This window comes from Aethalodelphis obliquidens, unplaced genomic scaffold (assembly GCF_003676395.1).
Source record: "Aethalodelphis obliquidens isolate GAN/ISIS:26980383/991018 unplaced genomic scaffold, ASM367639v1 scaffold12, whole genome shotgun sequence".
NCBI classification, from domain to species: Eukaryota; Metazoa; Chordata; class Mammalia; order Artiodactyla; family Delphinidae; genus Aethalodelphis; species Aethalodelphis obliquidens.
In genome coordinates this window covers 18,878,744-18,891,153 of record NW_020837956.1, presented here as the reverse complement: position 1 = coordinate 18,891,153, position 12,410 = coordinate 18,878,744, and the positions used below count along the sequence as shown (strand labels likewise).

At 44.4% G+C, this 12,410-nt stretch overlaps 1 protein-coding gene across 3 annotated transcripts in view; it reads right to left on the bottom strand.

The window, feature by feature from the left end:
* The window catches only part of XDH (xanthine dehydrogenase), a 61,344-nt gene extending 53,966 nt beyond the window's left edge, over positions 1–7,378 (bottom strand). The window contains exons 1-2 of one of the 3 annotated variants that reach the window (XR_003434103.1): positions 7,046–7,378; positions 1,674–1,731 (exon numbers count right to left, since the gene is read on the bottom strand). Coding sequence is in view for 2 of the 3 variants with exons in the window: in XM_027113458.1 (XP_026969259.1) it covers positions 1,674–1,731; positions 7,046–7,087 (100 nt within the window). In the remaining variant the exon portion in view is untranslated. The remainder of the gene's footprint in view (positions 1–1,673; positions 1,732–7,045) is intronic. The other 2 variants (XM_027113458.1, XM_027113457.1) reach the window with 2 other exon arrangements.
* Between the last annotated feature and the right edge of the window lie 5,032 nt (positions 7,379–12,410).

Below are 12,410 nucleotides of genomic sequence, written 5' to 3'. Positions count from 1 at the left end.
TTTAAAGCACAGCTGGGGAGGGATCTCTAGATCTCGAGTTATTCTCTTCACTAGTCTGGACGTATGAGATCAGCAGTTTAGACCACGCTAGGGGCACGTGAGGACGAATGGAAGCAGCCCAAAGTAGTCTAGAGGTCTTCTGCTAGCCTGGGCATCCTTCTGGAAGCCAGGGTAGAAGTCAAGGCTAGTGTCTTCTCTCTTGCCTGGAACTCCCACAGATCAACTCTCAACACAGGCAGCAGGAAGCCACCAGGACTTCATATTTACATGCCAACTTTCAGGTTTGGAGTTCATTTGAGATTTGGCCTTTAAACCAGCCAACTGCTATGATCAGGAATTTCTGAGGCTGTCAGGTCTTCAAAACTGTACTAGAAATCTAAAATTGATGTCAACAATCTCTAAGAGTGAGCCTCTCTTTCCAGACCACCCAGGTAGATGGGCTGGAAATGGAGTCCCACGCAGTCCCCTGATCCCACTGAGTGACTCCAGGTCTACAAAAAACGCCATCAGGTCCATGTGCTGTGAACCTCCAGACCTGCCCCCACCAGGTCAAAAATCCAGGACAAAGTACACTAGAGCCAGCCACTATCTGATAGGAGGTGAAAGAACCAGAGCCAAGGCCATGGATTCCAGGCTGGCTTCTGAGGGTGCTGAAACGATCCTTTGTTGTTCCAAAGTATGTCACTGCAAGGAGCCACCAGACGTCCCTGCCTCTGGGAGCCACAAGGGTTTAGAGACAGAGGTCAGGATGAGTATCATTCTACAACAGACCCCTAGAGAGTTTCCAGTGTGGGTGGGAAGTTCAGAGCATGGCTCCCGGCTTCAGTCCAGGTCTGCCAGCATTTGCCCAGAACACACGAGGGGGAGGTGTATCCCTTAACACATCCAGCCTCGCTTCCTCCTCTGTTAAAGGGATCGCTGTGAATCAGTGAGATAGCCTACATAAATCACCTTGAACTCCACCCATAGGTAGTCAGTGCCCATTAATGTTAGCTCCTATTCTAGCTTTACTGCTGGTATTGTTCCAGGGCCTCAGAATACTTTCCTACTAGGAAAGGACAAAAGGGATGGGGGATCTTGGGAGCAGAGCAGTACCCCAACCCTGCTCAGGAGTCCCCCACCCCATGCTTCCCAGTGCCTGCCATTCCCACAGTGGATGGTGCCTCTACATGATTCCACCTCAGGCATCATTTTCCCTAAAAAATACCCCTTCCCCTGACTTTCTCTCCACCTTCGCAGAGCTAGAAACCCTGCCTGGGAAGCCCATTTATGTATTAACAAAGGTCTGCTGAGGCAGGCTCTGCTCCTCCTGGGGGTGGGGGGAGGGGAATGACCATGAAGCTTGCCAGAGCTAAGGAGGGTCTCTTGGAGCTGCTTGTTTTACAGGCCCAGGGTAGAACCTTAAATGCAGGAGACTTGAAGAACATCAAGAACCATATTCTTACTCGGCAGCTGAGAATTTCAGACCCACCAGCCTCAAATGACTTCCCAAGGTCACACAGCTGGCAAGTGGCAGAGTTGCAACTAAGACACAGGGGTCCAGAGCCCTAACCCAGTGCTCTTTCCTCTGCACTTCATGGCCTCCAGACCAGTCACTAGCAAATGGGGTAAGGCCCGGAGACCGAGTCCCCAAGTGCCCCCTCTCCCTCACCCCTGCTCCAAAGTCAGGATACATTTTCTTCTCAGGTAGGCCAAAAGGGTTGTTTCTGGATCTGCATTTTTCTCCACCACCTATAAAAGCAAACACCAAAGAAAACTATATCAGAGGTATACTTAGTCATCGTCTCACCCAAGAATTTGTAGAGTTAATGGAGATGTGCTACATATATCATGAAAACGAAGGTGTTTTTCTTAATTCTATAAGATGAGCATATCAGCTGCAAGCCAAATCGTGTACCTGCGGACATGCTGCAATTGTAAAATTCTGCATTAGTGCTCAGCTCTGGACCCACCACAGAGCACTTAGGTACAGCGCTGGCCGTGCTGGGCTGACCAAGGCAAAGTTCCCTTCAAATTGAACAAGTCATTTCATTTCCAGCTGCTGGAGCACATTTGTGAACGCCAGGGACAGCTGGGAGCGGTGGCATGCAGACCTCTGGCTTTGCATCCTGGAGGGTGGACACTCAGGCGGTGGACGGCCAGTCTGCTGGCCTGTGCTCATAACAGAGTGTGGTGTGCGTTGGGTCATCACAGTCAACAGCACTAACACAGGTTAGAAATGGAGGAGAAATCTCAAACCAAAGGCCCACAAACAGAATGTTCAATAAGGCAGAAAGTTTGTCCATGAGGTGTGGTGCTAGTTTCAGATGCAAATCATCAAAGGAAATCTATGAAAAAATCTATGAAAAAATCAAAGGAAATCTATGAAAATCATCAAAGGAAATCTATGAAAAATTTCACTTCTCCTCATGCATCATCACGCCTAACAGGGTCGGGTGATTGGGATGCTTAAGGGGAGAGAATGTGTGATAAGAGTTTCTTTAGAGACACCTGCACTATGATTCTCACATCTTCCTAAAGTAGGAGGAGGAGGTATCTGCCTCACACCTCCAACCTCATGAGGGGCTTCTATAGCCCTCCCTGTAAAGCTCACATGCTGCAGGGCATATGGTGGTCTGGCTTAGCTAAAAGATAGAAAAGGTCTTACCAGACAAGCTGAGGAAGAATTGTAGTGTAAGGATTGATGTGCACTTCCAGAGTTTGGAAGAGCAAAGGATGTGAAATTGTTGTGCCATGGACCCAGCACAGGCCATATGTGAGAGAGAGAACTTGCTTGGAGGTGTTTAAATCATTCCTGGAAGACTGACTACAGGAGGTGATGGGACCTCCATCAGAGTCTGTGTGGAGTGGACCTCCCAAAACTGGAGTCTGAGGGAGAACAGCCAGACTGAGAAAACAGCCCCCTACACCATGTCATGAGACTTGCAGTTGAAGGTTCCCAGCAGCGGGAAGCCATCCTACACCAGCACCTAATAAATAAGAACTTTCTCACTACCCTCTCCTCTCTGTCCTGAAATGAAACTGTGTTTGGCAACTTATAATTGCCCATAGGATTTTTTGTTCACTAAGAGTAATCCAGAAGGTCATGAAACTACCAAAATTTACCCTTGAATAAAGTTGAAAGGAAAGTGGAAGATAAAATTAATTTTCTTTTATGATTACACCCCACAGGTACAGCTTGTTCAAATTTTCCTGGTTATAAATTTCACACAAGGAGTTGTTTCTTTTCTCTTGGAAATTAAATCATAAATGCACAAAAAAAGTCTTTATTACCTTTCTCAAAGATGGCAATAAGGTCCTCTTAGCCTACCAAGAGGCTCCTGCCTCCCCTTCCTCCTGCCCTGCTGCCCTCCTTTTATCACATCCCATCAGTTCTCTGCTCAGTGCCTTCAGTGACCTCCCACATATTCAAGGTAGCATCCAAGTTCCTTAGGCTGTCTTTCAAGACCCTTTTCAATGTGTCCCCAGTCTTCATTTTCAGCCTGTTCCCCTCCTGCTTCCCTGCCAAGCTGGTCTTCATACTCCAGGGAAAATACAACTTAAACCTTTTAACTCCTGTGCCTTTGGCCATTCCATTCCTCTTTCACCTGCATCTTGACTTATTAGAAGACCCCAAACACTTCCCTATCACCCCAGCCACAAGTGGTCCAACCTTCCTTGAATTCCTTGTAAATTTAAAATACCTTTAAAGTACAAAGTCTGAAAAGTAAGTTTCTTTAGTGGAGGGTTTCTCAGGGTTTTAATATTCATCCTTTCATTCTGTCCACATTCATTGGGCACCTACTATGTGCCAACACTATACAAAGTGGTCTGGGAATATCTAAGAAGAGTATCTGGTGGGGATACTTTTCTTTGAAATACATTTTGGAATATGGTACCTTACCTAATCACAATCCACTTTGCCAACTAGCTCATAAACTCCTGAATGGTAACTGCCTGGTCTTACAGATTGTATTCCTCCAGTACATATGTGTCCCATAGGCTCAGGCCTCAGAGGAGCTTGTAAATGTTGACGACATGGGTAGGTGGGTGGGTGAGTGAGTGACTGTTGCCTCATCACTGACTGCTGCTTCTCGTGGGGGTCACTCCTGGACACCTTCAACTGCACCCTACACGCCGAATCTTCCCAGACTCCTCTAGGGGCCACCATCTCCACTAACCAGAGAGTGACTGTTCAGAAAAACAAGAATCCTGTCCTCCAAGAGGATGGTCACTACGGTGATACCAAAATCCTGGGCAGCTCTTTCCCTTCGACTCTGACTCTAGATCAGATGTGGAAACCATCGTCACCAAGACCTGTCACCACCACAGAAGGCCCTCGAGATATTTGATCATTGACATCTTTTTTTTTTTTTTTTTTTTTTTTTTTGTGGTACGCGGGCCTCTCACTGCTGTGGCCTCTCCCGTTGCGGAGCACAGGCTCCGGACGCGCAGGCCCAGCGGCCATGGCTCATCGGCCCAGCCGCTCCGCGGCATGTGGGATCCTCCCAGACCGGGGCACGAACCCGGGTCCCCTGCATCGGCAGGCGGACTCTCAACCAATGCGCCACCAGGGAAGCCCGATCATTGACATCTTACACCCTCTCCAGGACCACAGTGAGTGAAGACAGAATCCTGGACAGTGGTCTGAAACAGGGAGAGTAGGAAGCTCATATTTAAGAGTGAGTCACTAAGTACCAACAGCTTCTTTGGTAACCTCCTTGCACAATATCTGGTAACAAAAGGTCTAGAATATCTCGGGAATAGAATTAGGAAGAAACTTACAGCTGTCTTTATTTGACTGGGAATTCCCTCGCTTGGTCTAGTTTTTATAGCGCTGCTTTCGCCTCATCCCTCCTTGTATTGCCTCACCACCTTTCCAGCAGATTCTCAAAAGTCTGCGTGTTTATAAAATTAAAAGCACTGATATTCATCACAGAAACCTGTAGTAGTAGAAGCTTCAAGAGATAGTAGGGTTTGGGCTTCCCTGGTGGCACAGTGGTTGGGAGTCCGCCTGCCGATGCAGGGGACACGGGTTCGTGCCCCGGTCCAGGAAGATCCCACGTGCCGCAGAGCGGCTGGGCCCGTGAGCCATGGCCACTGAGCCTGCGCGTCCGGAGCCTGTGCTCCGCAACGGGAGAGGCCGCCACAGTGAGAGGCCCGCGTACCGCAAAAAAAAAAAAAAAAAAAAAGAGATAGTAGGGTTTGATGTAATGATACTATCTACAAATTTTAAATTGCTTTCCTAAGGTGAAAATAAAATACATGGGGAAACAATTTTCACCAAACCAGATTCACCTTGAAATGCTCGCTTCTAGATCCGGTGCATCATAGCAAACCGTCCCCAAAGAAGAACAGAAGCTTGTACCGTCACACGTGAACTGATGGCTTAATAAATAATCAAACCTTAGAGTGAGACTGTGCCTTGGAAGTCACTGAATCCGTTTGCTCACCCAATATAAAAATTGCTTAGAAAAATGCCATGAAGATGCCACTGTGTAAGTAATGGATCGAGAAAGCCAATTCAACGACTGTTTCTTAAATCTCTACAGTGCAAATGCTGAATGTGACAAAGTCGTTGGAATTCTTGGCCGCAAGTCTAACAGCCACCAACAAGGAAGATTTGCCCTGCCTCTTAGTTTGCTACCAGAGACCAATCCTGAAAAGAAGTCGGCACAGAGAGACAGCTCTGCACCTGGAAGAGCACAGCTGACCCCAGTTCCCAGGGCCACCCAGTGATACCACTCAAACTGAATCCAACAGTCCTGGGAGCACTGACATTGTGGCGGCTCATGGAATTCCCCTGCTACTCACCCAAATATATCCTGACAATTTAAGCACTAGAAGCATTTTAGTCCTTGAAAATTGCCTCCAAAGTCACCCAGTTTCTCAACTCAAAATTGCCAATGCTGCAAAACAAATAAAATCGCTCTGACGATGGGGTATAATCACCACTCATGCTGTGCACACGGCCGTTCACAACGTGCAGCCAAGCCCACCCTTTCACCGCCGCTCTCCTGTCCAGCAAGGGAGCTGAAGCGGATGCAAGCACCTCAACACCCGCGCAGGGAGAGCAAGTGGACAGTAGAGACGATGTGATGTGCTTGCCCCCTCTTCTCCCTGCACCTGCATTAAGATCCGCAAAGATCCTCACCCTTCCGGTGCTGCAAGGCCTGGTACCCTTATCATAAGACCGCCCTCTGCCCTACCATCCCCACCTTCCCTAGGTCCCTGTGCAGCAATGAAGTTAATCCAAGTGAGCAATTTTTATCAAAGTAAGAGGTTTGCAATATTTATATGTATAACTAAGTGTGTGTGGGGGGGAGAAAAGCGTGCCCTTTAAGAAATAAAAATTGTGGCTTGCCACAAGATGTCAGTATATGTCCTCACACAACTTAGCTGTTACATTTACACAGACGGAATATCAGAATCAAAGCTGTGTACATCTGAGGGCTTCCCTGGTGGCGCAGTGGTTGGGAGTCCGCCTGCCGATGCAGGGGACGCGGGTTCGTGCCCCGGTCCAGGAGGATCCCACATGCCGCGGAGGTGAGAGGCCCGCGTACCGCAAAAAAAAAAAAAAAAAAAAAAAAAAAGCAGCTGTGTACATCTTATACCCTGAGATTAGCAAGAAAACACATTCCTGCTCCTTTTCTCAGTAAAGAAAGCAACAAAAGCCTTAGGATACATTTGATTAAACACAGAAATGGAGGTGACCTCCAATCTCACCTAGAACCCTGCCCACTTTTCTCAGCTTCCTGCCAGTGTCTCTATTACCGCGAAGAGGTGGCAAGGAGCATGGGTGAACTCACAGACGCCTTTCTTCTCGCTTCCCTCCCCATCACTGCTTTACCCTGTGAGTATCTTGGCTGTGTTCTAACCCTGAGAAGGTCTTCTTTCCCCAGTGTTACCCCAAACGCAGCGACAGCTTTGAAGGAAGAGAGAAAGAGAGAAGGCGAGCAAATAAGGGAGAACACAAAGGAGAGAGAACAAGAACAGGTCTTTTCCGGAGGACACACATCCCTCCCGGGGATCAGGGAAACCAGAGAAAGGGTCAGCTTCTGCTTACCTTTTTGCCATTCACAAAGAAAACCAACTCATCTGCTGTCATTGTCACGGGTTGGGGGTCCCTGAACTCCAGGTACCTTATGCCCAAGAGGCACTGCCAGTTATTACTGCTCTGCAACTTGAAAAATACGCCTCCCAAAAAAATGAAATGAAGTCAGCCGATGGGAGGGACCAAGCTCAGAGCTTCGGGGCATGGAGAGCTCTTGGCAAAAGACACCCGTTTACATAATCAAGGAAAATGCAATCACACACAGCAAATCACACCCCCAACACCTGTGTCGAAGAGCACAGAGGAAGACACAGGCAGATATCAGCAAGGAGGATGCTGGTGCCAGACGACTGTGGGTCTTAGGAACCACCCTCACAGAACCTGCTTCATCCTCCCACTTGCTGAAGACGGAGAAGGCGGAAGGGCCATGGTCATAGTGACAGTCACGCCAATAGAGGTGATTCACACCCTCCGCGTCTACACTTGTCATTTTACCATTTAGGTTTACAGCAACCCAGACTCAGCACTTACATGCAGGACTCATCCTCCCAGAGCTTGGAGGGGTCTGGAGTCGTAAGAGGCAGAGTCCAGTTATTCAGACGCAAAATCTTGCATTTGACCTCAGCAGGTCTCTTATCACTTTCAGAATGCACTTATTTTCATCCTGTAAATGGGCAAATGAATGACATCAAGAGCAAAAGGCTGAGTGACAAATGATGTATTCTTGGAAGTGCTTCGTAAATAAGCAAACAACCAAAATTTCTGTTACTATTGCAAATGTATTCTCAAAAGCACAGCAAAAATAATCCTGATAACAAACCACTTCTGAGGTTTTCCTTTTGTTTCTCTCAGGGAAATACCCTTGATTAAATTGTCAGAATAACTCATAAAAATATTTCAAAATACTGTACCAAATAAAATGTGCATATCTCATAGGCACAGGCCAAATTAATACAGAGCTGAAAACCTTCCCCCATCCAGTCTCCATTAATTCCTGGTATAAACACACATGCATATCACCCACCCAGGCAGCACCAATGAGCTATAAAGTCCAGCGGCCAACTGCCCCTCCCAACTCTCTCTCCCTCTCTCTCTCTCCCTCTCTCTCTCTCTCTCTCTCTCTCTCACACACACACACACACACACACACACACCAGCATTCTCTCTGGTCTTCTACGAGGCTAGCCTCTGTGAAGTAGGTCACTTCCCCTACACCCCCTGAAAGATATGAGTGGGGAAGAAAGCAGTATTGGGCAGATGTGCTTGGTACAGAAATAATCTAGAGAAACTGAAGACTGCCAGGACAGCCACCATGTTATCAACACGATGCCGCTCTCCACACAGACTTTATTTAAGCAGGAGATGAAATTCCACTCGTAGGGTGGCTAATCATCCCAATTTGTCCCCAACTGTCTTGGTTTTAATACTAAATCCCTGGCGAATCCTTCAGTCCAAGGCAAACTAAGATGATTGGTCAGCATAAAACAGTGGTTCTTAACTGGGGAAGGGGGATCTTCATCCCAGGAGCCTTTCTGGCAATGTCTGGGGATATGTCTTGTTGACAGAAATCATCAATAATCAATTAATAATAATAATAATAGAAGAGAGTTTTAGTTGAGCCAAACTGAGGACTACACTCCAGGAGACAGTGTCTCCGATAGTTCCAGAGAAACACGGTTTTCAGAACAGTTTTATATCTTGTCAGAAAAAAGAGCATCTAACATGACAAGAGTACATCCCTTCATGGTTTCAGAAAAGACAGATCAGCACATACACAGCACATTTACAGACAGATCAGTAAAGCCCTGGCACCTGGGAAAGGAGACTTATCATGAAAGGAGCACCAGCACCGGTGTCCCAGGAAGGGAGGCATTTACTAATTATCTTTAAAATGGACAGTTTTACTTCTGGTCAATGCAGCCTTTTCTTTATCAGTTAAAGCAGGTGTACAACGTATATTTAATAGGTCACAAAACAGGCTGTTCTAGTTAGCATAAAGTTAAATCATGTATATGCCAGAATGACTTCCCCATACCCCAATATGTGAAAATTTCTTCCATCATTTCTTTTGATTGAATAAAATCTTTCAAAAGAAAGCAGTGATGACCAAAGTATTTGTCCCTTGATGCCAGAGTGGTTGCTGCCTGTCCAACATGTCCCTCGGTGCTAGGACTTCCTCTCTCTTTCTTTTTTCTAGGAAAAGAGTTGCCTAATTATTCTCATTGGGGAGTAATTAATTAATCAACCAAAGTAAACACAGAGGTATATGATGATGGATAAACACAGGGTATATTATCAATTATATCAAATTGTTACACAAACTTTATACTTGTGTTTGGGGCAGTCAACTTAGAGCAAACAGTGATACATGTCATGAGTACCTTGATAGCTAGGAAAAGAATAATAATACATACTACAACAGTGACAATCATCTATAAAGCAAATCAGGGGGAAAAAAGGCCTATTACTGAGGGACGCTAACCAAAGAGATTATTTAAAGGGTTAGTTTCCCATACATCTTTTAGCCTTTTTGCCTTTTGGGAATTTTTTTTCTAAGTGTATGCCTAATTTTCCACAGGTGTTGATATAAGTGCAACAAGTAATGTGAGCAATAGCACAGCAACTCTTGTTAAGCCAGCAGAAAATCTAAGGCAACCTTGTTATCAAATACTACTTGGGCTGAGGAGTTTAGGGATGTCCGTTGTGCTGCAGTGCTTTTTGCAGTGTCCTCAGCTATTTGACCAATGGTGACTGATAGATTTCTGATCATCTCTCTGCTTACATATACTCCTGCACTACGAATCGAGATTCCCAAAAGACTTCCCCACCAGGTGTCTTGGTATCCTGCTAAAATGGATCTCTTGACTCTGTAATGAACAGAGAAAGGAGGTTCATCTATTGCCTTATATAGAAACAATGGGGTAGCATAATGCACCAGTAAACATAATGATTCTATTTGCCAGCTATTAAGACATTTATGTGCCCATCTCTGGGAAAGTGGGTCAATTCTAATACCACATGCAAAGATAAAACCTGGGGGAGCACAAGCAGTCTCAATGATAGCCTTGTTAATTGGAAGTTTTCTTAACATAATATTAAACCACAGATCATTTTTCTTGCAGCTTTTCCAAAAGCTACCTGTATGACATTTGACATTTAAGAGTAGCTGGCATAATTTACTCGTGTTTTTCTCTTTAAGGCATCTGTTAATTAAGTAAGGAACAAAGTGAAGCAGTCCTAGGGTATGTTGTATCTGGTCTCTAAAGACTGAGGACAGTATCAGACAAGGGATGGACACATTAATATGTTGAAGAATTTGAACCTGAAATGTTAGGCCAGAGAGATGTCATTCTAGATGAGTGGTAATGTTTGGAACATCAGAAAAGTCGGTGCCAGGTATTAAGAGGGGCCTAAATCAGTCTTGTATTCACTGAGGAATTTGATGACAGATCCAACAATGTGTTAAATTGCCCTCAGTAACTATACGCTGTGACAACTTTACTACACAATGTTCTTTTCATCCTGAACATTGGGGCAAAAGCATAGCTAGAAATAAAACAATAATTTTCAATTTGATAGAGAGATAAACATTTGGTAAACAGTTCAATTGAACTGGTAGAGTGAGTCTTACAGGCTTGGTCCAGATTCTTGGGTCTGTTGTCTACCACTGATGTCTCCTTCTCATCTTGGCTTGATGGTACTTGCCTCAGTCAGTGAAAGCCAGGTCAGGAATAGGTGTTAAAGTTCACTTGGGTGGAGGGGACTTTTTTAAATGAGAGATGTGAATCCATGAGTCTATGCCCTTTAATTTGAGAGCACACGGATTAGTAGATAATACCTGATAAGGTATTATCAGGTATCATTATTTTACAACATGGTTTCAAAGAATCTTTTGTTTGATTTCTTTTCCAATGTGCATAATCTCCTGCAGAGATTGTACACATTGCAGGTTATGGGGCATCTGATCTTTATCCAAAGATAGATTATTGAGGTAAGCTTCAGAACCAAGCTTAGAATGTCTTCTAAATAATTCAGTGAAACTTCACAATAATGTAACATAGAAACAAGGAGCCATCTAGGAAATGAGTCTTAGGCAATAAATATCAAATCTCAATGATAATTAACATCATGAGAACTTAATATACATGAAGGTATATTAATGAAACCATTTTTTCCCTCTAAAATTATCCATATCTCTACAAAATATAGCCAAATTAAGACTAATCTGTTTACAAAATAAGTCTGGTTTCAATAAACTTGGCCTGACTATTAACATAAGTGTAATTGATCATATGGACTCCTTGAAGTTTGACTTCATTGGACCTTTTCATAAGGAATCCAAATGGAACTTTCAACAGGCTTCTTAAGGCCAGGAAAGTCATGCCAAGGACTTGCCATCAGATTCTGCCTGTAATACCTACAGGTTTGGTAGGATTTCTCTCTTCTCAAGATCCAAAATATCTTGAGGTTCCTGCAAGTGCCAGGAAGTGGCCCTCCTTAATCACCTGGTAAGGTTGCTGGGAACCCAGTAAGTAAGGTACCAGCTTGTTTTTTCAAGGGGCTATATGGTTCCATAAAGTCTACCTTAGTTCTTTAAAACTATCTAGCCATACTTTATTTTATGTATATTCCCAAATGTGACATTTCGGTCAAAGCCATAGTAATATTGCCAGTGTTTCCAACTGCGTCTTGTTATAAGGAGAACAAATTCTTACTGAACTCATGCAAATAATTGCATTGCCATGAAAATAAGAATACTCACTAATTAAGAGTTTCCAAATTCTGGTGGGATCAGGAAGGGAGAAAAGGTAAAGGTTTTAACTCTGATTACAAAGGTATAATTTACCAAATTGGTGTAAGTCATAATTAGCTTAGGGGAAATGTTTCCTTATATCTGGAAAATAAAGATGAAAGGCCAGTAATAGTTCAGACAAAAAAAATCACTAAAATTACCATTATATTTATCAGTTCATTCAATCCCATATAACTAATTCTTATTCTTCTTGAGTCCAATATTTCCTTTAGTTCTGTTGATCTTGCCTGATGATTGAAGGCAATAGTGTCAGTGATAATTTTAAGAAGTTTGCAAGGTTTTTGTTAAGGCTCCTACAATTTACACAGGAAAGTGGGTGCATTGATCACTGGAGACTGTGGAAGGTATACCCCAAGTAGAAAACATTTTCTAACAGTTTCATTGTCATTGTGAGGGCACCAGCCTTGCAGTAAGGGAAGGCTTTAACCCATCAAATGAAAAATGGAGTTTGCCAGGGATCCAGGAAGAGCCAAGCCGTCATCTTGGGTTTCCCAAGGCCCAACTATTTAATTTACAGCTATTCCTTACACATCTCAATTCCTCTGATTTAGGAGCAGACTGTTG